Source organism: Physella acuta, unplaced genomic scaffold (genome assembly GCF_028476545.2).
Source record: "Physella acuta isolate Inbredline_101_S28 unplaced genomic scaffold, ASM2847654v3 ptg000933l, whole genome shotgun sequence".
In the NCBI taxonomy this organism is placed as follows: Eukaryota; Metazoa; Mollusca; class Gastropoda; family Physidae; genus Physella; species Physella acuta.
In genome coordinates, this window is record NW_026732450.1 from 268684 (window position 1) to 296462 (window position 27779).

The following is a 27779-nucleotide window of genomic DNA, read 5'->3' on the forward strand; positions in this document are numbered from 1 at the left end:
AATTGGCACCCCCCCCCCCTCGGATATATTTTTTTATATTTATAATGCAAAACTGCAGCTAGAATGAGATTTTAATTTGCTTTTCTAACCCATTTTGGCGCCCCCTAAGGTCGGCGCCCGGGGACATATGTACCCACCCCCGCCCCTCTGCCTTCCCGGAGTACGTCCACCTCCAACCCTCCCAAATTATAAAATGTCTAAAACGTAAAATGAAAATAAATAACCTACATTTATTAGCCCCCCCCCCCCCCTCCCCTTTCTGGGGAAAAATGTCTGATGGAAACCCTGGAGAACAAGGTTCTTCTATATAACTATTGAGGGGTGTGGAGGGGGGGGGGGCAGGATGGAGAGAGTGGCTTAGTGGCTACAAAATAATGTGATGTCATTTATGGATTTGTAATTGAAATTCTAGTATCACCAGGCTGACACTAGAGTGGAACCCCCAAAGAAAGCACAAAATAGGACATACAAGATGCACCTGACAATGCAACCTAGATGTTAACACCATGCAGATGGGCTACACTTTTAAACCAAATTGAAAAAAATAGTCCTGGAAAGAGCATGTCAACTGCTATGATCAGAATACAAATATATATATATATATATATATATATTATATAGAAAATATATACTTTTTCTAGTGCTACAACTATCCAGGGGAAAATGATACTACTATGAAACTACATATAATAAGACTTTTCCCCCATTTAACTATTCATAATAAAAATACAATAAGACACAGAAAGATCATTGTAATAACTTTATTATATAACCTACAAAAAAAGTCCAGTGTCATGTAACCGTAACCTACAAAAAATACATTTGAAAACATCTTAGAAAGACTAAATAGTATGCAGATGCAGCTTATACATTTTTTTTATTCATAGCACAAATATCAATAACTAGAAAATACACTGTAATTCTATACAAGTTATTATTGAAAAAAAAATCAAATAAATAATTGTTCTAGACAAATTTCTGTCTCATTTTAAAATTAAAATTATGTTTCAAAAGTGATTTTTTTAGGGTCTCTCTTTTTATACAGGTTTAACATTTTTTAAATCATTTATCTATTGTGAAAAAAGGAATAAAATTATAAATACATAAATAGCAGTATGCATTAAACACTTTAGCAACAAATCAAGCACAAGCAAGCAAAAATTTGTTTTGACGTTTAAAAAAACAACACATTATGTTATGTTTTATGTACATGGACTTTATCATATTTCTTTATATGACATATAATGATCAACACTAAGCAAAAAAGGGGAATAAGATTATGTTCATATGCTGTGAATGAGAGAGAGGTGAAACATAAATTCATCTACAAATGTTATTTAAATCTTTGATTAAGTTTGGAAGGAACTGTCGAGCATTTTGGGATGTTTGGTGTCTTGTTGGTGGGGGTCAAAGGTATCGGCGAGTTTACCACATTAGGTGTGTCACTGTTTGCTCTACGTGCGCTGGATGGTGTGTTCTGGAAAAAAAAAATTAACCTTTTAAATCTTAGGATATTGACTAGTAATCATTGATGTTAAAATTTTTTATTTGTACTTGGGTTTCCAAAAAAAAGCTTATTTGGGGCGAGCTAGAGCACAGTGTAGTGTATTAATGTATTTAGAATACTCCAAGACTATTAATACACTACATAAATGCATGACTAGAAAACAGCTGGTGATGCAAAAACACATTAACATGGTATTAAAAGTTGTATTTTTTTTCCTGTGCTACTCTTTTTCTCTACCAATTTTTCTATCCCCCCCCCCCTCCTCCCACTATTATTCTTATTCTCACCATTAGCATGGGTTTCCTCCATTGTCCTAAACTGTACACTGGGACCTGTTAAAACATTTATGCAAATTGACAACAAATCCCATAAGCCTTTGCTTGAAGGTTTGACACCAAAAACCTTCCCCCAAAAATGTTTTGGCAAACTTTGGCTTATGCAAGATGTTAAAAATAAATAATGTATATTTTAGATAAAAGGAAGAGCATTTCCTGGTACTTAAGAATTTCTTAGTAATGTGATAAATTTATTTTTTAATGCAACAACCTTGCAAAAGAACTTTGTTTGCAAAAATCAGATATTATGGATATTTAAATTAATGAATCTTGGTTTTAATTTATAATACTATTATATGTGATAGGGGGAAAAAATTACCATTGAGATCAATACAAATATTAAGAAAAATTTTTTTTGGTAATCACAAGAAAGAGTTAAGTGCATGAAGTGCTCTTCCATTAATTCGTACCTTTCCTTCCTCAACTTTTCGTGTGGCTTGTCCAAGCTCAGCAGACATGACCCTTTGGCCAAAGTTCAACGTACAAATGCTCTCATTTATATTTTTCTCAACAGGTGAGACCTGGAGAATCATTAGTGTCTTGCTGTCTCCACCTGCATAGTTATAGAGATATAATTATCAATCACTTTTAAAGTTATTTTATCATGTGCAAATGTGAAGGTAAACAAACACACCATTGCCAATTTTTTAAAATTATTATTTTCATATGTAAAATTTAACATTAAACAAATGCTTCACAAGTAGTAAACACTATAAAATTACAGAGCATATTAAAATTAAAATTAATTTTTGAATTGTAAGCATTTATTTCAAGACCCACTTTCTGATATAAAATGTACCTATTTGAAATAGAAAAAAAATGAAATTCTATTTAAAAGTGTTCTCACCAAGGGAATCCTGTAGAAGGTATGTTAGTTTTGAGTTCCTGTACGGGATATGACTATGTTTATTTTTTAGGGCACTGATGACATCACCCAAAGAAGAGAGAGACCTGATGGTGAAGTTAGAATAAAACAAATGGTACACAAAGAGCCTTTTGAATAGCAATGATTAAGAATAGTGATAAGTACAATAGCATACAGCAAAACTCATTGTGTGTTTGAGCTAAAATGTGTGCATCTGGTCTATAGAACACACATTTCTCTTAGTCTAAACTTAGCTATGGAAAAAAAAGTATCACTGCCCAACAGTGTATTGTAGAAGAAAAAGCCACTAGTTTCTATGACCTTGACCTCATCATGAGTACTTTACCAAGTTATGTTGGGTACCCTATTATCTGAGCTAAAACTTGATTGCTGATCAGGGTTTTAGCTTGATTCATTAATGTGTGTATTGTTCACTTTATTACTCTTCACCAGTACACAGTTAGATTACCCTAATATAGATCATTAACAAATCGCACAAAAAAGAAAGTTTACTTGTTTATATTTTGTGCTTCTTTAAGCCTTGCTCCATCTGCATGTGACTTGCTGACCCTTTCAGAGCCTGCCAAGTCTACTAGATTTAGTCGCCCTATAAAGCATAAAAAAATTATATATATAACAGCCAAACTATCATACATTTGAAAATATTTAATTTAAGAAACATGGATAAAAAAACTAATTAAAATAAAACAGTGAACTCAGATTGAGATGTAGAAAAACAATGTTTGTACCAAAAGTCTTGCTTCCTGTCAGAAGATTGACACCAACTACACTAACACACAGCAAGCAATGGGACCGGGAAGACCTTTCATTCATACTGGTGGCAGCCGTGGATCTGTTCTGTCTACCTGTCTCAAATATCTGTTCAAAGTAAAAAAAAAAATTTCTATTTCTGGAACTGAACAATTACATGCAATTGGTCATTTGAAAAAAAAAAGTTTTAAAAGTTTATAAAGTTTGATTTAAGAAGCAAGGAAGTTGAGTACAGAAATAGCATTTATTCTAATTTTTAATTGTAATAGTGGGACGTTGACTCAAACTTCAGCATGCATTTCTTTCTGGATTTGCCTCCATAGTCTTTGTCCACCTAAGGACAATCAGCAACATAACATTTGTCTGATGATATTTTTCTCTCCTAGATGGAGCTAACGAGACTCATTAACCCGGGGTCCTAATTTTGGACATTTGGAGACCAATCATGTGCACCCCTACATAACAAATAACTGTAGCTATTCATTTTAAATATTTAAAAAATGTAGTTTAACTTTCACATCAAAGATTATATGATTGAGTAGGAATGTTTTTACCTACCTTATTGATCTCAGCAAGGGATCTGACAGGTACAGTGACTAGACCAGGTACATACAGCCCTCCCTCGGGCTTCATCTTGACCTCAAGTTTATCAGTTGGTGTGTCAGGGTTTAACAAGTCCCTAAATACAGTAAGTTGATTAAGGTTTCAGTGCGACAGAACAACATTATCACTCTACAGCTAGACTAAACAAGAACAAGGTTGCATTCATATATGCAAGTATTAAAAACCTGCAATGATTGTATCTATATTTTTATTTAAAAAAATAAAATTGAAACCTTATAGTCTCATTGTAAATCTCCAACATGCTGGCTTCAATGTTATATTGCCAGCTTGAGTTTTTTGTTTCCTCATACAAAAATTGAAGAGCTCTTTGATTCACTCCTGGGTCAGATGAAGAACCCTGGATTTAAAAAAAAAGCTAAAATTATAAAATAAATATAAAAATGTTTCTTTTTACTCTGGCCTTACAATACAAGTAGGGATACATTAATGATTTAGATTATAATCAAAATATACCTGAAGCATTAACTATTTTACAAAAATAAAATACTGTAACAACCTCCATTGTGTATGTTTTCCCTGATCCCGTCTGTCCATAAGCAAAGATACATACATTGTAGCCGTCAATAGCTGAGCGCACAAGAGATGAGACCTCTTCAAAAACCTAAACAAAGGTCAATCACTTAAGGGATTAGGCTACTTCAAAAATGATTACAAAATTCATACATTAATTAGATAAACCATTAACAGAAGCATGCATAATGTTTCACTTGGTGAAAAGGGTTTATTGAACATTGAAATTTAGGCAGTAAGTGTTACTTCTTTGAAATGTATTTAAAACAGATCAAAAGCATTACTTGGAAAATCGTTAGCATAAAATAGGAGGGTTGCGTAGTTCAAAAGGTCACCTGTGATTGTGAGATATCCATGTGAAAGACTTTGTCCATTTGAAAATGTACACTTTTGCTTCTATTGTTTATTGTGATAACTCCATCATCGTACGGGTCTGTTGTTACCATGGTCTCAGTCTCACCATCTTCTTTGATGCAGGGCCGCACACGACAGAACACTCTAATGTTACCTGGAAAAAAGATAATAGAGATCAGCACTTTATTGTCATCTAATGCTCACCCTGATCCCAAGTAAGTAAACCAAGCCAACCCCACACATATCACAAATAAGTTAACTAAACCCATCCCAATAAAGCAGTTAATAAAATATTGCACTGCAAATAATCATCTTCATTCCTTTGGGTATTGGTATTTGCTTTATTTAGGTAACAATAAACATTTTTTTAAAGTGCAAAACTAAATGTAATTTAACTGAAACACTTTAATTAATCAATGGATTTTTTTTTGAGCTATAGCACTCACCCCTGACCCTTACTTAAATATTTAAATCAAAACTTACCCCTCAACTCCACCAACTGGTTATGGAAAGATTTCCGCAGCTGGATCTCTTTAGTGTACTTCATTACAAGCTCTTTGTTCTTTTCATCAGTGGTTTTGATTGCCTCTTGAACCTGAACATGAGCATACATTGACAGATGTTACAGGGAGTTAATTCATTTAAGATTGTAGTGAAAATTATTCACCCTACAAACAAGTTACAGTAAAGTAAAATGTGTTTAAATTAACTTCTACTTTAAATTAAAAAACTACTGTGAAGTACATAAGCTTAAGTTAATAATTATACAACTGGTTAATCAACCTAATGAGTTGAGGCTATAGTTGCCAAAAGAAAATCAAGTTCTATTTTTAACTTGATGGTCAAATAAAATACATTATTTTCCTATGGCTACTTCAAACAGAGGGATTTTGTCACACTTGCAAGCCCAGCCAATTACACTTTTACTGACCAAAATCAGGCAACTGCCATAGCAGGAAAGGAAAACTCCATAGACTTGAAACTTACTCAAGTAGTTCTACTACTGTCCCTGATTTAAAAATAAAATGATAGCCTGCCTACCTGGTAAACAAAATCTTTCAAACTGGACATCACTGATTTTGAAAACAGTAAAAATTCTTTGTTTACTGTCCTTAGATCCATAGACAGAATGCTACTGATGTCTTTTATACTGTACAAATCATCCAAATTCATTCGTTTGGGAGCTCGGCTTTCTACAACAATCATCTGAATAAATTGTGTTAGGACAATAAATTAATTGTCATAAAAACTAAAAAGTAATATAAATGAATTTCTACTAAAGCCTACAGAAAATTATATTTGTCATTTAATTTGTTACTTGTACAGTTTATAAATATTTATCTATCAATAAAAAATGTTAAAAATTAAAAAAAAAAAAAAAATGAGAAAGAAACCTACAGTAGGATTGTCCGCCAAATGTTCAGTAAATTTAATCTGTTCCTGGACGCACTGCATATTGGCATCAAATAATTTGTTTTCTAGATGACTGATCTTTTGTCTCAGTTCTTTTTCTTGCTCACGTTTTTTAACTGTGAAGTTGAAAGTTTAAATTTGTTTACAATGATACAAAACAAAACACAAAAGTTGATTAAATATTGAAACTAAGAGTTCATATGTTAAAGAAGAAAAAGTTTGTTGAAAATACTTCTCACTTTCAAAAAGGTTCAACTCATCTTTTAAATTTTCTTTTTCTGTTTTCAATTTCTGTAAATGAAAAAAAAAAAAAAATCACATTTCACAAACATTTCTAGCAGAATGACCCAGTTTAAATTTTAATACAAGAAATCCTAATTTACAACTTGGTTATGTAAAGTGCTGATTTCTATTATCTTTTTTCCAGGTAACTAATTTCAAATGATCTCACTTTGATTTTTTCTTCTGTCTCTGACAAAATCTGCATGAAAGTTTTAAGGTCTTTTTCTGTTCCAGAAACACGAGGTAGAAGCTGTCAAAAGTTATTGAACATTATTTTTAAAATTATACATCAGTGACCTAGAATATTACAAACCCACACAATGCATGTTTCAAATCAAGGAACATAAAAGCAAAATGAAAAAGGTCTAAAAAAAATAAACAGAGCAACAAATACTTACCCTCCCATCAAACTTTGTAAAACCCATTGAATGTACAGCTGGGTTCTCAATGTTGCCTCTCTTGTACAGTGTTTCATAAGTTTCCAAATCTGATATCTATTTTTAGAAAATATCTACATATACATTTTTTATACGTAACACATCAAAAAACAAAATTCTGTTTCTGATAAAAAAGCAAATATGCTTGCCATACATGGAATGGGAATGTACAAATGCTTTGACTAACCCTTTTCCTTAATCTCTCATTTTCATTTTCAAGATTTCTTATTTCATCCAACAGTTTCTGTGTTGATGGGGATGAAGCATTATCTGCAAATGATCATGTAAACAATTTTATTATTTTAAATTAAAAAATACAATCCCCATTTAAAAAAAAAAATAACACAGCACATGCAACTTTTACTAACCATGTGTGCGATTTTCAAGCTCTAGAATTTTACTTTCAAGAGCAGAAATAACATTGTCTTTGGCAATCAGCTGTCGTTGATTATGAAAATCTGTATTACAAATCTTTAATTTCTTTTCTAGCCAAAACTTGTACTCTTTGATCCTTTCTCTTCCTTTCTGATTACAAAAAAAAACATAATTCATAGTACTTATAGTTAAAAGAGAGGAAAAAATCATGTATACAAGGAAAATATTTTTAAATTAAAAGGAAATAATGTATAAAAAACACATGGGGAACAGAATCAAGCCTTATGTTGATTTAAAAAAAAAAAACAGCTTTCTACCTGAATAACTGCTTTATCTCTTTTATATGCTGAATTTTCTGCAGATAATTAAATATTTTTAATAAGTCAGAAATGGAACAAATGAGAGTCTTGTTTCTGTAAAATCATATTAATTGGCAGGTAATTAATTCAAGCTAATCAAGATCAACAGAAGTTTTATCACCTTTGTTGTCTAGTCTAGCAACTTTACTTGGTGAACTGTCATCTTCACATAAACTCTGAAAGTTGAAATATATTTTAGTGTACTGTTGTACGATCATACAAATGATTTTCAAAACAAGATAAAATAGAACATTGCAAATGTAATAAAAACAACAACACCTACAGTATCAAAGGGTCTTTTTCTTTGTTTATTTACAGTTGAAATATCTTTGAATAATTCACTGTACACATTTGCAATAGATGGCCGTTTTTCAAGAGTGTCTGAAAACAGAAAGTTTTTCAAATGTATTAAGCCAACTTTTACCGTAATAAATATTTAGTAACTATCAACTGAATTTAGATCTATATTATAATATTTAAATATTACAATTGTGACTAACTTTTATCATGTAGGCCTATATTAATATTATGTATTACATTCATGATATATGAATGTAGAATGTAGGCTAACTTAGTTATAGTGAACTACCTACTCCTAAGTACTAACTTGATTATCCTAAATTCAGTTTACGTACCATTATTTTGATTGTCCATTTGATGTAATTATTAACTTTGTTGAAACAGAATTTAAATGTATTTAAACACTTAAAGTTGCCTGTGGGTGGTATCACAAAAATAATTCATTATTGAATCGGCTTAAAACTGAACTAAAACTTGTGCCTAGGCCTAATAAAAATAATAGGATTAGGAATAGGCCTAAATATAATTTTAATAATAATATAGTAGGTAATATATCATTTTAACTTAATTTTAAGTATGTAAAATCGGCTGAGACTAGAAATGTGAGCAAAGGTGCCTCCTTAAATTTTAGTAATTAGGGCCTATTTCACATTTTAAGGAGGATTTATGTTTTGATCGTGACTAAAATGTAGTTAGTAAATTACTGTTACATTGTAATCTCAACTAATTTTAATTTTTATGGTTAGAAATTATATTAAGGCTAATTAAGGGGTTAGGCATATTAGTATTATGATAGTATTATGGACTAGGGCTCACTAGGGTTGACCGGTTAGGGACAGGGTTAGAATTGATATTTGATATTTATTATAGTATAATTATAGCTAAGTATTAGCCAGCAATGTGTGTGTTTCACTGTTTGGTTTAGTGTTTAGAGTTTAGACTAGTTTAGTTAGTTATTAGTTAGGCCTAACTATCTAACTAACTATCAGAGTAGGCCTAACTTTAAACTTAACTTTACTTAACTAAAGGCTAAAACAAAACCGGCCTAACAGTACTAAACACTGGTCTAACTATTAACTAACACTCAACTAACTAATAAATAACTATTACAGTATTACTAACACTTACACTTGTTGTTAGTTTAACTTTAATAGTTACTTTTTTAACTTTCTAGGTACCGGGTAAACTAGTAACACCCCTTTTTTAAAGCAGATTGGAATTATTTTTTTTTGGATGATAAAATTATTTATTAATTTATTTAGTAGTAAAAGTAGATTAAAGACTAGACTAGTTGCTAGTGTAAGGTACGGTACAATTAGTCTAGATAGTATGAGCTAGATACTAGATAGATCTAGATTTAAAAATCTAGTGATCTAGAAAGAATCCTACTCGAATCCTAGATCTAGTCTAGATCGAAGTATAGTAGATCTATTTGTCAACAATGAAAAATTTGAACTACGGTAACAGGAAGTGTAATATGGGCGTTAACTTGAAAATACAAAATAACGTAAATATCCGCAAATAATTTTTTGGCTCGTTTCGCTGTTTTACTAACAAAATAAATGTAATGAATGAAGAATTTCCCAATAATAAAATCAGTATAATTTTTGTTTGTTAATACAACTGTCAACAATTACAGACGATGAGTCTGGCATATAATAATGTAAAGTAGGCTAAAACTGATTGAATCATTTGTCTAACCTAGTCCTTTCTCTTTCGATACCTTTCTATAAAAGCTCGCCTTATTCTTACTTTAAACTTTGTAGTATTAGCAGGCTTTCTAGGTCCGGGAGCATCAGCAGTGAGTACATCAAAGCGCCATGAAGTTTGGGTCCTAGTTTAGGCCTATAACCTATATCAGAGGCGTAGCGAGGGTGCGGACCGCACCGGGTGACGCCATTTAGGGGGGTGACACCAAGGCAAAAAATACCAAAAATATATAGAGAAAAACTTGAGGGGGGGGGGGGTGCAAATCGAAAATTTGAAAGTTTGTCCCCGGGAAGGCTCGCTACGCCTCTGGGGGGTGACACCATTAAGTGCCACACCGGGTGCAGAGTTTCTTCCAGGTATCTCTTCGGGGGGGGGGGGGGCTTTTTACCGCCCCCTCCCCCAAACGGAATGAAATTTATATAATTTATATAAAAATATATACTTTTAACAGTGTCCACCCCCCCCCCCCCTCCCCGAAGAAAGTTTACCGCCCCCCACCCCCGAAGATTTCAAGTACCCCCTCCCCCCCCCCCCCCCCCCCCGGAGAAAAAAGTCTGGAAGAAACACTAACCTTGTTGCATGTGGGTGAAGATGCTGGCAGCTTTTGACTTGGTTCTTCAATGGTTGTCTCACCTCTTTGACGTAGAAGAAAGCTGTGAAAGACAGCAGTGACCGCAATATTTAGGTGTTTGAGACACTCCCATAATCTCCAGTCGCTTGACCTAATGGTTCACCTTATAAGGATAGCACCTAGCATCGTCTTTTCTCTTGAACGGTTCGCCTTATTGTATGCCTTATTTCGATGGTTGTCTAGATATGAGCTATGAAGTAATACATATTTTTTTATGTTTGTCGGCCTTATGGTCTGTCGGCCTTTTGGCTCTTCCTTTTGGCAGTCGGCATTTTGTCCTACACCCTATTTTGACCGAGCTCAGTCAATATTTTAGAAAGAAATTGATGTCATTTTTTTTTTTAAACTTGGAGGGGGGGGGGGGGGGTTGTAGCCTGAGGTGTAAAGTTATTTCGGGGAGGGGGCTGGTTTTTTTTTGGTGACCATGGGGAGGGGGAGGTAAAAATTGTCAAAAACAGTACGTCATTTGTTTTATGGAAGACCCATTTTTAAAATTTAGTTAAAAATACCCAGAATGCCCAATATATTTACTTGCCCTGACCTCAGGTAGCTTGGAGTTCTAAATGTGTATATAGGTATACGTAGACTTATCTATTTGAATCAAACTCTACATTTCTATTAAGATATCACTGTTCTTGCCAACCTCATTGTAGTATTTAGATAATTTATTAATTCCTAATGTGCTTAGGGACCAGCCACACTTCAACAACAAAATTTTGTAAAATTCTCTATTCATTTCGGACAAGGTCTTTCAACTGCCCTAGCTCATTTTTTCTTCTTCAGATGTAGAGCTTATTATTGAGTAGCCTCCCCTTCTCCTGATTTCTTAAGGGGATATGCTATGTTTTTTTCTATTTTTTACAGTTTAAGATCTAAAGCCTTTTGAATACTTTTATCATATTTGGCATATAGAAGTAAGTATTAAACAGCAAAAAAAAAGGGTGGAAAACAATTTTGGTTGTCATGGAAACCCAAAAACCTCCGCCATTTTGAATTTTTCGGTACTTTTAAAAATACTAAGGCTTTTTTATTTATGCACCTATAGCAATCAAATTTAAACTGCTTATATTTCAGTATATATTAAAACTTTTGTCACGACAACTTTTTGAAATAATTACTAGTAAGAATTTTACAAGGTCTAAAAAATCGTACCGTTTTTAGTATTCAAAAGTTTCAAAATTTGCATATTAATTACCAAATACTTTTTTTCTATGAAAGCAATCACAATTCCCTCGTGACAAAAGTTGTATTTTTGCATCAAGAACAATTACTGAAAATATGGTTGGCATTGTTTAATAAATAAAAAAGTAGTAGGCTTTTTAGTGTTAAAAACATGCGAACTGAGAAAAACAGCCAAAAGTAACGAAAACTAGGTCAGGAAAGTACCATATCTGTGTAAACTGCAAAGCCGATTGTAAGCTTTGGGTGTTTCCGAGATGTAGGAAATTAAGTTTATTAGATACATGAGAAATCCAGCTTTCCAATGATGTCAAATACAATATAATGACGGATATAAAACTTTTCATAGAGAGCTTGTAAGATTGGGAAAAATTGATTATTTTTAATTAATAGGGTCATAAAAATCGTAATTCAAACACATAAAATATTTTTTTTTCCTTTAAAGTTATTATTTTCTTTATACAAAAATGGACAAAGTATCCAAAAGTGCAAGAAACCGATCATGATGAAAAACAAGAAAATTTGTGATTTTTTTCCGCGCATATCCCCTTAATAAACGTAAAAGAAAACCAATTTGACATTTGAGCATGATATTTCTTGACAGTGAGATTAAATTCTGTGATATTAGGGAGCCTTTTTTAAATTTTATAATCAAGATAAAAAAGTTAATAAAAGTTAATAAATCAATAGAAACACCTAAAAAACAGAAAATATTAATTAAAATTTATTTTTATTATAAAAATAGTTACATTTTCTATAACATTCAGTTATGGTATAGGTAATGTTATTATTAGTGTTTTAAGAATAATAAACACAGCAAATACACAAAATACAAACCTAGAGAAATAAATAATAATAAAATAAATCTGTAATCTACATTCAATATGAACATTATGAAAAACTAAATATAAATTTCATACAAACTTAAAATTTAATTGTATATTTACAAAATTGAAAAATATATGCAGCTATCATCGGCACATTTGGTTAGATTAAAGTTGCAAGAGAAGAAAATATATTTAAAAAAATGTTTTCAAAGCATCAAACTAAATAACAGCATGTAGTGAGGAAGCAATCTTATAAAACATTTCCTTGCATAGTTAAATAAAAGTTAATTGTTCTTGTAATAGAAAATCATATTTTCACTGAATTATAGTTATAGACTGAAATAAATAAATGCATATATTGCTTGTATAGTTAACATTTACCATAGCTTAAGTAAAATGGAATGGTGAAGATAATGAATTATGTATTCACTTAATTTTAGAAAGGGAAAAATACTATTTCTCCCTATTGTCACAAATGCATAATAAAAAAAAAATACACAATGGATAACATCTTAGTTAATCTTGTGCTCATTCATTGTTATTAGAATCATGACTGGACTTTAAGTATTCTACTGTTATGCTATTTTTATCATTCTTGTTGCTATTGTAAGACTTTTCCTCCGTGTTGTTGATAGTACTTGTGTTGTGGACTGCGGAGACATTCACTTCAGTTGGTGCCAAAAAACAAACACACATTTGCTCCTTCCCAATCAGGAGGATTGAATCCCCTTCTGGGTGCCACAGCAGATGGTGAATCATGAAAGTACCTGCAGACAAGTGAAGCAAAATTTATGTCTAGGTCGTTTCTTAAAAATAATTTTTGATCATGTTTATTTTCATGAAAATATTATAGAAGAGCTAAAAGAATACATTGAAATTTATTTGAAAGATCTTAAAAAAGTAAAAATAACAAAAGATAGAAATCAGAAAAGTATAGAAGTAAATGTAAAATGCTAACATTTTTGTTAATCTCAATAACATCAGAAATACTTTGCTTTAAGTATTACTATTATATGTTTTTATATTAATTGTTTCCTGGCTAAAAAAAAGTAACTATAACTGCAAAACTTTTACAAAGATTTTACATGTTGCTCAACATGGAGAAGATACTTAACATCACAACATACAAAAAATAAAGGTACACGAGAAAAAAAAATCTTTCTGAGCTTGCCTTCCACAGGGATTTCAACAGAAAGACTTCCATTAGACGACCACATGAAGAGTTTGTTGTTTGCTGTGCTGAGGGCTAGTCGGGGACGGCTCGGATCCCAGCTCACAGCTGACAGGTTAAAAAATATAACAATAAGCTACATCAGTTAACACAAAGAAATTATTCTAATTTAATGTTCTCCCGTGGTCCATAAATCAGTTAACACAAAGAAATTATTCAAATTTTATGTTCTCCCATGGTCCATAAATCAGTTAACACAAAGACATTATTCTAATTTAATGTTCTCCCATGGTCCATAAATCAGTCAACACAAAGGAATTATTCAAATTTTACGTTCTCCCACAGTCCATAAATCAGTTAACACAAAGGAATTATTCTAATGTAATGTTCTCCCATAGTCCACAAATCAGTAAACACATAGAAATTATTCTAATTTAATGTTCTCCCATGATTAGCGAATCAAGAAATGCTTTAGAGTAACATATTACTATTTTTAATTTAAGATCAATACAGATACTAAGATCTGTTTTTAGAAAAAAAATATTTAAAAAGACTAATAATGTCAATATTGTGTGTTAAAATGTGGTATTTTGTGTGACTTCTGATAGAAAACTGTATGAGTAAAAAATCTAAATGTATACATAGGACAAACTGCCAAGCTAAAAGGCATCTGAAACTGGTGAGGACAATTAAAGCATGAGGCTTGAGGACAATAAAAGACACTAAAAGTGTTAAGTTATAAGATTTTTAACTTACACTTGATAGGGTTAGCCTGGATTAGAACAGCACACAGGCCTAGTCGTCTCACATCCCAGATCCACAGCACACATGGCATATTATCTATAAGGGCACACATGGCATATTATCTATAAGGGCACAACATGGCATATTATCTATAAGGACACATGTGGCATATTATCTATAAGGGCACATGTGGCATATTATTTACATGGACACAACATGGCATATTATCTACAAGGGCACAACACATGGCATATTATCTATAAGGACACAGGTGGCATATTATCTTCAAGGACACACATGGCATGTTATCTTCAAGGGCACAACACACCTGGCATATTATCTACAAGGACACAATGCATATGGCATATTACCTACAAGGACACACATGGCATATTACCTACAAGGACACACATGGCATATTACCTACAAGGACACACATGGCATATTACCTATAAGGACACACATGGAATATTATCTACATGGACATAATTCATATGGCTTTTTATTTACAAGGACAAACATGGCACATTACCTATAAGAACACAATTGACAAATCTACAATGACACAATCTATGATGACACAACACACTTGACTAGCTCTCTAATGACATCATGATCAGCAACAGAATATAAATGGTTATTTTTAAACACAGAAAACAACCTAATTTTAACAAGAAATAAACTATTACATCACTTAAGATAAGTCACAGAGTAAAAAACAGAACAGAAGGAACTCACCATTCCTACTAAACATGTACTTGTTGTCATGGCTAAAGGCCAAGCTACCAATGCCAATTTTTGGATTGGCTTTATTAGGGGCAGGTTTGGTCACTGGTACTTGCACTGGGCAGGCAGCCACCTCATCTGCAAATTATTATACATTTCAAAAGGTTAACATACACACATTATTCTATACAGATTGAGTGAAAATACAACAGGGCAGATGAAGTAGAGTTCATCTGTTTCTTTGGGCTCTAGATATGAGTGGATTGTGTTGCTAGCACTACACCCGACAAGAGTTGCTTTGCCTGACTGGAGTCAGCTACTAAACAACCTAGTGGTGTGCTGTCTGTGAACCTTTGTGGACTAGGTTACTCCCCAGAGTCTTAAGAAATAAAATACTAAATTTTGACAAACTGGTATGTGACGTTGGGGCAGAGTGGGTGAAAGGGGGGGAGGGGGGAAGGATATGACAATATCATTTCTGTCAGCTGTGAATTCGGTGCCCATATCACCAGTGTTAATGTATTTTTTCTTTTTCTATGCAGCACTCCTCCAGACCAACTAGCTGGACCCCGGTAGGGGATCCCACTGCACTCATCACAACTGTGTGGGTTAGAGATGAATGGGGTAAGTGGCTAGTACTATGTCTGCCAGTAGTTACTTTCCTTGACTGGAGTCACTCACTCATCACAACTGTGTGGGTTAGAGATGAATGGGGTAAGTGGCTAGTACTATGTCTGCCAGTACTTTCCTTGACTGGAGTCACTCACTCATCACAACTGTGTGGGTTAGAGATGAATGGGGTAAGTGGCTAGTACTATGTCTGCCAGTAGTTACTTTCCTTTACTGGAGTCACTCACTCATCACAACTGTGTGGGTTAGAGATGAATGGGGTAAGTGGCTAGTACTATGTCTGCCAGTAGTTACTTTCCTTGACTGGAGTCACTCACTCATCACAACTGTGTGGGTTAGAGATGAATGGGGTAAGTGGCTAGTACTATGTCTACCAGTACTTTCCTTGACTGGAGTCACCACTCATCACAACTGTGTGGGTTAAAGATGAACGGGGTAAGTGGCTAGTACTATGTCTACCAGTACTTTCCTTGACTGGAGTCACCACTCATCACAACTGTGTGGGTTAAAGATGAATGGGGTAAGTGGCTAGTACTATGTCTGCCAGTACTTTCCTTGACTGGAGTCACTCACTCATCACAACTGTGTGGGTTAAAGATAAATGGGGTAAGTGGCTAGTACTATGTCTGCCAGTACTTTCCTTGACTGGAGTCACTCACTCATCACAACTGTGTGGGTTGAATGGGGTAAGTGGCTAGTACTATGTCTGCCAGTACTTTCCTTGACTGGAGTCACTCACTCATCACAACTGTGTGGGTTAAAGATAAATGGGGTAAGTGGCTAGTACTATGTCTGCCAGTACTTTCCTTGACTGGAGTCACTCACTCATCACAACTGTGTGGGTTAGAGATGAATTGGGTAAGTGGCTAGTACTATGTCTGCCAGTACTTTCCTTGACTGGAGTCACTCACTCATCACAACTGTGTGGGTTAGAGATGAATTGGGTAAGTGGCTAGTACTATGTCTGCCAGTACTTTCCTTGACTGGAGTCACCACTCATCAGTGTGGGTTAGAGATGAATGGGGTAAGTGGCTAGTACTATGTCTGCCAGTACTTTCCTTGACTGGAGTCACTCACTCATCACAACTGTGTGGGTTAGAGATGAATTGGGTAAGTGGCTAGTACTATGTCTGCCAGTACTTTCCTTGACTGGAGTCACCACTCATCAGTGTGGGTTAGAGATGAATGGGGTAAGTGGCTAGTACTATGTCTGCCAGTACTTTCCTTGACTGGAGTCACTCACTCATCACAACTGTGTGGGTTAGAGATGAATTGGGTAAGTGGCTAGTACTATGTCTGCCAGTACTTTCCTTGACTGGAATCACCACTCATCAGTGTGGGTTAGAGATGAATGGGGTAAGTGGCTAGTACTATGTCTGCCAGTAGTTACTTTCCTTGACTGGAGTCACCACTCATCACAACTGTGTGGGTTGAATGGGGTAAGTGGCTAGTACTATGTCTGCCAGTACTTTCCTTGACTGGAGTCACTCACTCATCACAACTGTGTGGGTTAAAGATAAATGGGGTAAGTGGCTAGTACTATGTCTGCCAGTAGTTACTTTCCTTGACTGGAGTCACTCACTCATCAGTGTGGGTTAGAGATGAATGGGGTAAGTGGCTAGTACTATGTCTACCAGTACTTTCCTTGACTGGAGTCACCACTCATCACAACTGTGTGGGTTAGAGTGGAGTCAATAACGATCTAAACAAGAAAAAGCTAACTGAACCCAGGTGTTTGGGTTGGTGAACCTACTCTCAACCAGGCAGCCAAGCTGGTTATAAATTGTCAACAGTTGTTTTTTTGTGTTTTTAGTACAGGACAACAATTTATGAGACTTAGCTTGTGTGATGCATGAGTACAGCATACATGTACAGGTGATTGAGAGGTGGCGTGAAGACTCACATTTACTCTGTGGTGTAAACAAGGCTGCTGTTGTACTTCTACTCAGGTCATCAGGTGCACTTGGCGTCCTTGTCTCTGACTCTTTATAAACTACCTAATTAAAAAAAGCAATATGTTATACTTCCTTTCATAAACCTGGGTGGACAAATGCTTATCATACTCTTTTAACCTTTTTTTTTTCCAGCCTCAGACATCTAATTTACATCGACAGTTTGCCTTGCATGTTCACTTTAGTATTACAGTTTTCATCATCGACTTATGGGGACTGAATACAGATTTACAATTGTAGTAACACTTCTTTCTTACTTGTAGCCTACATCAGGGGTCGGCAACCTTTTGAAGCGGAAGAGCCAAAAGTTACAATTTTCAAATTTTCCCTGGTTTTAAAGAGCCACTAACATTTTTTTTATTTCAAATATTTTATTTTTTATTAAGATTATTAGTATTTGTTCAAGGAGCTGGAGAGCCGCATCTTGATATCAAAAGAGCCGCATGCGGCTCGCGAGCCGCAGGTTGCCGACCCCTGGCCTACATTCATTCATTTAAATAAAGTTACAGAAATTTACAGAAAATGAAGCCAAAAATCTCATAGATTTCTGATGATCAATGTTTTAATTATTCAATTATATATATATTTTTAATCTCTGTACGAAATTAGGATGATAGTTATTTTGAATATTTATAAAAACCTTTTCTGTGGAAATAAAAATTAGCTTCAAACAACACGACAGAAGTATCCATATGAAGATAAATATAAAATAAAAAATTAAACTTTAAAATAGAATATTCAGTTCCAACAGCATCAATAATTGATAGGCCTGCGGTTATTTTAAAAATAAGTTTGTATATTATCTCCCCTAGAATAAAAATGCATTTAATTTTAACTCCCTTTGAGTAGTAGTGAAATAAAAGCCTTATTGATAGTGTATCAAACAATTTTCTCACTATGTTTTTGCCGTCGATGATCTCAGGGTGGGAGAGGGTGGCCACAGTTTTCCACGTGATGTGGTTCAACAGCCGGATCTGTAAACAGGCAAACAAAAAATGGATTTGGCGATTTAGCATCATCCGTTCTAATCTGGATAAATCCTACCACGAGACCCAACGATGCGCACGATTTAGGGTTAGGTTATGTGTTGCGGTTAGTCTTCTTCAGAAACGTAGCGACCCTTCCCGGCGCCCGGGGACAAACTTTCGATTTGCACCCCCCCTCAAACTTTCGATTTGCACCCCCCTCCCCCTTCAAACTTTCGATTACTTTTTCCAACCCATTTTGGCGCCCCCTAAGGTCGGCGCCCGGGGACATGTGTGTCCCCCCCCCCCCATTGCTACGCCTCCGGTCTTCTTCATCAGGTAGTGTAAGACAATATATTATCTATTAGCTAGACGAAGAGACCCATGAGGGTACCGCTAAAACGACTGTCCCATTGCCCTACACCAAGTCTATTCCCACATAAAACATGCTGGTTAAAGTAATAAAGTGGAGTTCACACATATCTAACAGTACGTGGGTCAGCTAGATACTATGATTGAACGTATGATGGCGCCTGGGGGGACGACTAAAGGGCAGACTTAGAGGTGTGGACAATGTGAGGACAGACCTACGGCAACTCGAGGAGTCCAGACTAGCAAGACAGCAGATGGGCACAGTTGGGTGGGGAATCAGCCAAAGCCCTCCATGTGTTGTAGAGCCTCAGTTATGGATGGAGAGAAGGGGGGGGGGGGGGGAAGATGTAACTGGGAGGTCCCCATGCACAAAACCCGGATGTCTTTCAAATATGTGCAATTAAATTTAGTTCATATCTTGTTGTGTATGGGGGAAAAATTAAACAGAAAATATTTACTTCATTTGATACGTGGAGGCGACCTCTACCGTCACCCTAACCTTAAACATCACTTAAACCCTCAACATAACCCTAGTCTTTTCTCGATCTCAACACACCAAAGTAACCATAATGTTCAACATGTTATGTTAAAGACAACAAGTTTTGTGGGGGGGGGGGGGAGTTAGAGGTTGAATCTGTGTTATTATTTGTTACTATTCGGATATATAATCGGCCATCGTGCATTGTGCCGATGGCACCTGAAAATTTTTGAACATGATTAACCTTGAATGAGGTAGGCCTACACACTCGCGATAGTTAAGTTATCAAAGAAGTCACACAGTGGAAGGCCATATGGGAATACGGCTCTGTGGTGTTGGGTCCATTCAATGTAATCAAATCTAGAATAACCGATAACCTGAGTGGTCAAACGTCGCGTACTCGCGCGTGTGCGATGGACCTCATGGGAGGTGAAGACTTTGAACGATATAGAAGAATCGTGTTTTCTGGGGGAGGGAGGGGGGGGGGGGGGGGGGAAAGAGTCTACCCCCACCAACGAAATGGAATTTATATTGAAAATATTTACTATTTTTACCAGTGTCGTGTCCCCCCCCCCCCCCCCCCCCCCTCCCCGAGAAAAAAGTCTGAAATAAACACAGCTTACACTAATCCACACCAGTGCCAGTCAACATAAACCTAAACCAAATGCACCTTGAGATACATTAAAACTAAATGGTCTCAATAATGCATTGTGTCTAAACCTCAATTTCCATACAGTGTGTAGGGCATAAACATCTTAAAAGGCTCGCTATTCTTATTTCCCGTCAACAGGGATCGCAATTTATCTAAATTGACGAGGATTTATAAGACAAACACGATTAGCCTAAGTTCTCCTACCCCACCCCCTTTGCCCCTGTTTGCACACACACACAGTTATTTCCCTCTGCCTAGTCTCAGCGTTACCCCGCCCATGTATCTACACACTTGTCAATTGTTTGTCGCCAAACCTACAGCTATCCACACATGGAGGCTACCTATCGCGGAGCCTTGTCAGATTTTTTTTATTAAGTAGGCCGATAGAATCAGGCACCGATCCCTCCCCGCCCACAAAACAACCCACTTGTTCAAGCTTTTTTGTTATAGGCCTAAAATATGCCACTGACTTCTTGCGTTTTAATTTATTAAAAAAAAAACAACCAAACTGCATAGATTAGGCCTAATGCTCTTAGGTAAAAGAAAAAAAAAGTTATCTTGCAGGCATGCGGAACTTGAGCACCGTCATTCCTAACGGTAGTTCTAGCCTGGTGATTTGTGCATTACTTATGATACCCCCCCCCCCCCCCCCAAACCCAGGCCTAGCCGGGACTACTTTACTTTTGTGATATCGTCTGACGCACACGTTAAGCCGGAGCCTAACTTACCGTTACCAGAATAACGGTTCTTTTGACGACCCCCCCCCCCCTTCATAAAAACAACTCATCCATGAAGTCTACAAAACGAGTTAATATAAAATATGATACGTTCCTACTGTAAACATTTTCAAAAACCCCGGCAAAATTTGATTAAAATATTAACAGCTATTTCTGCGTAAATTTACCACCCCGGCTTCATAGAGGGGCCAACAATGACGCTTGCAGACAGCGGTCAGGCGCGAAGTATTTGAATAACTAACTCCGTGTTGGGGAGAGCTCTACGGTAAATGTGTCAATGCCACAAATCAACAGTTTGATAAGCTGCGAATAAACGGGTCAGCCCAGGGGTTTCCTCGTGATAATAGGTTAAAATGGGTGGTGATCTAGCAGTCCAACTAGTTCGGTGGCTACACATAGGAGGGGGTGGAAGGGGCGCTAGAATAGAATAGAATACACCGTTAATCGCAAAACGTGGGGATTATGGAAACTTCCCGGTAATGACCGAGTGGTGGGCGTGAATTGATGTGTGAGCTGTGTGGGATTTTGATCATCTGTATAGGGGGCTGTATAGGGAAATGTTATATGGGGCTTTGATGATCAGTATGGGGGGGGGGGAGGGGGGGGGGGTTGTATAGGCCAATGCTATATGGTGCTTTGATTATCTGTATGGGGGTTGTATAGAGAAATGCTATATAGGGCTTTGATGATCTGTATGGGGTTGTATGGGGAAATGCTATAGTGTTTTGGTGATCTGTATGGGGGGGGGGGGGGGGGCTGTATAGGTCTAAGCTATGTGGGGCTTTGAATTTGATTATATGTAGGGGTTTGATGGGCTTATGGTGTATTGGGGTTTGATAATCTGTATGGGATTTATTAGTACTATGCTATATGGGGGGTTTGTTAAGTGTATGCTATATGGAACATAGATTGTCAGAATGGGGGTGTGTTAGGCCTTTGCTAAATGGGGATTTGGTGATCTGCTTGGGGGCTTGATAGACCAATGCTATATGTGGCTTTGATTTAATTCTCTGTGGGGATTAGTTAGTCTTATGTTGTTGAGGTTTGTTATACATATGCTATAGGAAAATTAGTTTATCTGTATGGGATTTTTATAGAACTTAACTGTACGGGGCTTTGGTTGTATGTATGGTGGTTCGATATGCTTATACTGAATAGGACAAAGGGAAACTCGACAAAGGCGTGAAAACCACACAAACCACACAAATGATTAACGAACCTGTACCCGGAGTATTACTTTTTAACACTCGGTGTCACGAGCTCATTAGTACAACACATGATCTGGTGAACATAGGCAATCAGTGACTATAGGGCGAGTCATTTTATGAGTAAGGTTCGGTTGAGTCTCACTTAATGGGTGACTTGTATAAGGTATGGTGTAAGTCTTACTTTATGAGGGCCCTGTGACTGTGTAAGGTACGGTGTAAGTAACTTTATGCATAAATTGTGACTTTGCAAGGTCCGGTGTGAGTCATGCATATAATTATCAATGTACAGCCGCGGCCAAATCGATAAGCCCCTCCCCCTACTCACAACCTTGTAGCTACCCCCTTCGCCGCAGGGGTTAAGGTTTAAGACGTCTCTGTAAAGTGTCAAATATAATTTTTATCCTCAAACACGACTGTGAAAAATTATCGAGTGACGAGAACACATAAACCAAAGTCAAATATAAAAGACTGCCACGTATTACAGCAGTCACAAACACGGGTATAGATTTTATGGAAAATAAAACGCGATACAGACATTTTCTTTTCAATATATGTAACATCACAAAGACAGTTTTATGAATTAAAATCAAATGCAAGGACCGTAGAGTAAAGAAAAACATTCTTCACAGCGTTTTACCCAATCAACGTATGAAAATCCAGCTTTAGAATATTCATTGATCAAATTCTTATTGAAGAAAAAAATGACGTAAAAAGTAGTCCCAGCTATCAATGGATTTATGAATGGAACAAGTTCACAGACGGCCATAAATTATTATAGGAAGGAAATATAGTCGAGTTTTCTATGAAAATATTAGCAGCATGTCCCAACAGATTTGCCGCTATTTTGTGTTCACAATATTAACTTGGTAAAAAAATAATCACCGTGCATGTAGCTAACAAAGGAGCGGTTGAATTGAGTTCAAAAATTATTTGCTTTATGCGGTTGTCAGGGTTCAATGAAGAGACATTTCTGCCGACTGCGCAGGGTCAGCGTAAACCAGCGGTGCGTGTAAAAGACCCCCAACAAGTACGACTTCAATAGTAGATGATAACCTGCCCAAAAAGTAAAAAAAAAAATACTTATCTCTTCTTTATGAGTAAAATATATCAGTTCCCAAATGAACCCCTTGGGTGCGACATAGGACTCCATATCTACCCATTTCGTAGATGAGATATGCCATCACTGGGTGATCTAAATATTTAAATTAGTTGGGGTAGGTTGGTTGGGATCATAGCTCGAGGTCTATGGGTTGAGATATTGGATGGGCTGGGGCAATGGGGTGGGGGTGCAATGGGTTTGGGGTAGGGGTGGGCAACGGGTTTGGGGTGGGCTGGGGCAATCGGTTTGGGGTGGGCTGGGGCAATGGGTTTGGGGTGGGCTGGGGCAATGGGTTTGGGGTAGGGGTGGGCAATGGGTTTGGGGTGGGCTGGGGCAATGGGTTTGGGGTAGGGGTGGGCTGGGGCAATGGGTTTGGGGTAGGGGTGGGCAATGGGTTTGGGGTGGGCAACGGGCTGGGGCAATGGGTTTGGGGTGGGCAACGGGCTGGGGCAATGGGTTTGGGGTAGGGGTGGGCAATGGGTTTGGGGTGGGCAACGGGCTGGGGCAATGGGTTTAGGGTAGGGGTGGGCAATGGGTTTGGGGTGGGCAACGGGCTGGGGCAATGGGTTTGGGGTATTGCTTGAGCAACGGGGCTGGACAGCAACTAGCTAACTGCTTGAGTTTATTAAATGATAGATTAGCAAATGAAAATTGTTTTCGATGATACAATAATAAATAGAATAAATAAATAAAACCAAGCGCAAAGTAAATGAATATAAGACTCAAAAAAGGGAAAGAAGGTGAACAGCCATGAGTGGCAGCCCTCGATGTTTTCGCTAGAAGAAATCTGGCCAGTAGCTCAAAGATAATAGACGAGGGCCATCGTTTATCTCCAGCCCGGTGTGCGCAGGGCGTCCCAGTTATCTGCTCCTGTGTAGTCCTGGCTCATTACGACAACACGTCGTGGACAGACTGGATAGCTTCATGCATGGGCGACCCCATAGTTTCCTAGTGTCTAATCGACTCTTGCACTCACAGCTGAGCAACGCCGCGATCTTTTACTTGGATGGTATTGAAGGAATAAAACATGTAGATTCTAGGCCTACTCTACAACAGTCGGACGGGAATATTTCTTCAAGGGAGATAACAAGGTATTGTTACTGAGGATAATTAACAATTTAGTTTTAATCAGCTTTTTAAATCTGAGTTTTTTTGTCTGGTACTTTTTGTATACGGTACGGTCACTGATTGGCAAGAATATTATCTTGTTTCTAAACTAAAACCCGGAATACGATATCAGCCCAAACTAACTAGCTCTAACACTAATCAATAATAGTCCTTCTTTTGAAAACATCGATATATCATTCTTGTGGATGGCTTAGGTACCAAGGAACTACCCTTGGTACCCAATAACGAAAGTATTTTTTTGCCTTAAAAGATCCATCATTAATACATAGTATTGACTAAATGTATCTTCAAAACAATCACGTGGTACCATCGCTATTGAACACACGTGATGAATAGGGTTGCCAGATACCTTTTCCGAAAATACTGGACACCTTTCCATCCTTCCCTTCTCAGGTATGCCGCAAAGCAGAAGAAGGGGGGTAACGTAGTATTATTCATATACTTGTCTAGTATTTATATTTATTTTATCCTGGACAGTCAGCTCAAATACTGGACTGTCCAGTTCAAAACTGGACACCTGGCAACCCTAGTGATGAAGCGACTGGTAAAAAAAAAAAAACAACACCCGAAGTGCATTGTGGTGCTTTTAAATCCTGTTTTAAACAAAGTTTTTTTTTCTTCTAATTCAATCTCAACGGTCATGAAGCTCTACCGGTGTACCAGAGCTAAGTGTAATGAGCTCAAAGGTTGACGTCATACATCACTGCCTGATTACACATGGCGTGTAAAGCATAACGGAATACAGGACACTCACACGTTTGTAGTGTCAGATACACATGGGGTGTAAAGCATAACGGGATACAAGACTCACAAGTATAACACGGGCGAGTGAATGTGAACACGTACACATATTTAACCCTTTACAGATTTAATGTCTATAGGCCTACCTGCTTCACGGATTATTTTATTCTTAAAAAAAAAGTAGCTCAAACAGAGAAAATCCAGCATATGGATTTAATTTCCAATTCACGATTTATTTCACAACAAGTGTACACTAAAAAAGAAAACCAATTTTCACTCCTACCATTAACTCGACGTCACAATGTTCCAACCCCCCCCCCCCCCCCCTACCACATTAACTAAAGATAATAATGAACTCATCGTCACAAAATTCTGAACCTTCAGTTCCGTGTCGTACATGGACAAACCCTATGTAAAAATAAAAACGTCAAGAACACATATAAGCAAGTTAGGCTTCACAACCATAATTATCTTTCTATATGTGCTTTGTCTTTTACTGACAGCGTGGTCGAATGGTAGAGCTTTTGGCTACAAGCCCGAAGGTTTCTAGTTCGGATCTCGATTCGGACTTGTGACTGTAGGACTACCTGAGTAAAGGCGGGTAGGCATCTTGCTGACCACACTATCCCCTCATATGCCGAGATAAGGAAATATATTAACTCTACTTCATCTGCCCAATGGATCGCTAGGTCTAATCAGGAACTTCGATTACCTTTTTATAATATACAAGTATTTAGGGCCCGCACAAGTATACATGTAAGAGCGTGGTTAAATTTACTATGCAGATAGTTGCAAAGCTGTAAAGCTGCACTAAATATCCTTAATTTTAAACATATAAACATGCATACAAAAAATAGTTTATTTATACCCCCTCCCCTCACGGCTAGAGAGCAGTGAGTTATGGGTGTTGCTATGACGATGTAAACAACACATCCAGCGTTATCTCCCCTAATTGTCGTACTTGAGTTGCAGTAAACTTTTAATACAAGGACAATAGACAGTTTTGTTTACATTAGGGACGAGAGTTCTTTCCCCTTTAGGGACGAGAGTTCTTTCCCCTCATGCTGAGCATAGCCTAATACAACATACAGACCCCTCCTGTTTCCTGATTTACAGATCGAATAGTTCAAACTTTTATCAATTAATTTCGGTCTATTTATTACCTGGATCAATTGTTTTTATTACCGAATAAAAGACTTAACTTATTACAAATTCAAGTACTATTAAGGTTGCTGTTGGGCGTCTGGTTATTTCAAGATTTCAAATGCTGATTTTTGTTTCATTTACACCCATTCCCTCCGTTTCTACATGAAACATAGTTACATCACTACATCAGTTAAACACAACACCTCCATCCCTAAATGTGAATAACACCAATATTTGCATTCTTCAATCTTTTAACTATAGCGACGCCTTTCGGCCATTCCTCGATATAAAAAACTCTATTTTATGGCTTTAACACGAAACCATAAACCAAAAGAGCTAGAAAAAAAAACTATTTTCACGATGCTAATAACAATGATAAAAAAGGTAATCAAAGTTTAATTACATGCAAAAACCTATATAGTTTTATTCATACAATTAAACGAGCCCTACTTATAAATCACTACCAAACCCTGCACCCTTAGCAAAGCAAACCCCACTGAACCCTGCACCCTTAGCAAAACAAACCTCACCGAACCATGCACCCTAAGTAAAGCAAACCACACCGAACCCTGCACCCTTAGCAAAGCAAACCCCACCGAACCCTGCACCCTTAGCAAAGCAAACCCCACCGAACCCTGCACCCTTAGCAAAGCAAACCCCACCGAACCCTGCACCCTTAGCAAAGCAAACCCCACCGAACCCTGCAAGTATCCCACACCCTAACCAACTGACCCCAATCCCAGTCGACACTTGACTAAGATAAGTACGACCAGACACAGATAGAGATTTACTTTTTTCTCCATGGCCGGGCCCGGGACACTTGGCTTTCATATGGAGAGTCCTTCATCAACTGGCCAACTTTATCAAGGTTTGGCTGGAGTTTTCTAGGGAGTCGGGCGTACATTGGGTAGGGGAATGGTCGTAGGCGTCAGGCACATGTTAATTAGCACAGGACAGTAAGTAGGGATCAAGGTGGGAGACGGTGGTAGATTTCATATGGAGAGTCCTTCATCAATTGGCCAACTTTATCAAGGTTTGGCTGGAGTTTTCCAGGGAGTCGGGCATACACATTGGGTAGGGGAATGGTCGTAGGCGTCAGGCACATGTTAATTAGGACCCGCCGCTGGTGTGGCAGTGGTTAAGTAAGTAGGGATCAAGGTGGGAGACGGTGGTAGCTGTGATCGCTACCCACACATGTAAAGGCCACTTTTGTTTTGTGTGGATAAGATAAAGAGATAAACACAGGAGAGCGAGAAACATGGCAAAGAATTATGAAAGAGTCAACTGTTGTGTCCCAACACCCCTCCCCTTCCCAGTTCTTATGGATTATGGGCAATGTGGAGGGGGGGGGGGGGGGGGTAAACAAGCTTCGGTGAGGGCAACCCCTCCCCCTCTCCCAAGAGATGCCAGGGATGATTAATTGATTGATATTAATGCAAGTAAAGCGATGTACACAAGTCATGAACTTAGAATTTGGAATTTTAACAGCGTTTTATAGGAGACAGTAGAACGACTTTAAAACAGATATAAGTAGATCTGAACACTATATCA

General features: G+C 37.0%; 2 protein-coding genes across 3 annotated transcripts in view; both read right to left on the reverse strand.

The window, feature by feature from the left end:
- Positions 1-745: 745 nt before the first annotated feature.
- Positions 746-9553, reverse strand: LOC131953609 (kinesin-like protein KIFC3). Of its 2 annotated transcripts, XM_059316862.1 has the most exons (23): positions 9522-9553; positions 8468-8547; positions 8116-8213; positions 7954-8008; positions 7791-7828; positions 7467-7623; positions 7286-7368; positions 7060-7155; positions 6831-6911; positions 6619-6670; positions 6365-6495; positions 6008-6172; positions 5450-5561; positions 4948-5120; positions 4599-4703; positions 4315-4439; positions 4037-4157; positions 3457-3586; positions 3221-3314; positions 2690-2793; positions 2253-2395; positions 1795-1839; positions 746-1477 (listed from the first exon to the last, which is right to left on the reverse strand). In XM_059316862.1, exons 2-23 carry the CDS (start codon positions 8484-8486, stop codon positions 1334-1336), a joined length of 2271 nt encoding a protein of 756 aa, XP_059172845.1. In that variant the 5' UTR covers positions 8487-8547; positions 9522-9553; the 3' UTR covers positions 746-1333. The 2 variants fall into 2 exon arrangements, with proteins under 2 accessions (XP_059172845.1, XP_059172846.1); XM_059316863.1 differs by lacking the exons at positions 1795-1839; positions 9522-9553 and having other exon boundaries at positions 8468-8554.
- Positions 9554-12509: 2956 nt separating this feature from the next.
- LOC131953611 (WD repeat-containing protein WRAP73) overlaps positions 12510-27779 on the reverse strand; it is a 29683-nt gene continuing 14413 nt past the window's right edge. Inside the window, exons 9-14 of the mRNA XM_059316869.1 lie at positions 18599-18676; positions 17654-17747; positions 15133-15258; positions 14407-14490; positions 13651-13758; positions 12510-13246 (exon numbers count right to left, since the gene is read on the reverse strand). Coding sequence (XP_059172852.1) covers positions 13008-13246; positions 13651-13758; positions 14407-14490; positions 15133-15258; positions 17654-17747; positions 18599-18676 — 729 coding nt within the window. The 3' untranslated portion in view covers positions 12510-13007. The remainder of the gene's footprint in view (positions 13247-13650; positions 13759-14406; positions 14491-15132; positions 15259-17653; positions 17748-18598; positions 18677-27779) is intronic.

Excerpts from the sequence above, each read along its gene's own strand:
- LOC131953609 (XM_059316862.1), bottom strand. Across the intron at positions 6,671-6,830 it reads AGACAGAAGAAAAAATCAAA|AAATTGAAAACAGAAAAAGA; the intron begins GTGAGATCATTT and ends TTTCATTTACAG. Across the intron at positions 4,440-4,598 it reads GGAAAACATACACAATGGAG|GGTTCTTCATCTGACCCAGG; the intron begins GTTGTTACAGTA and ends TTTTAAATCCAG.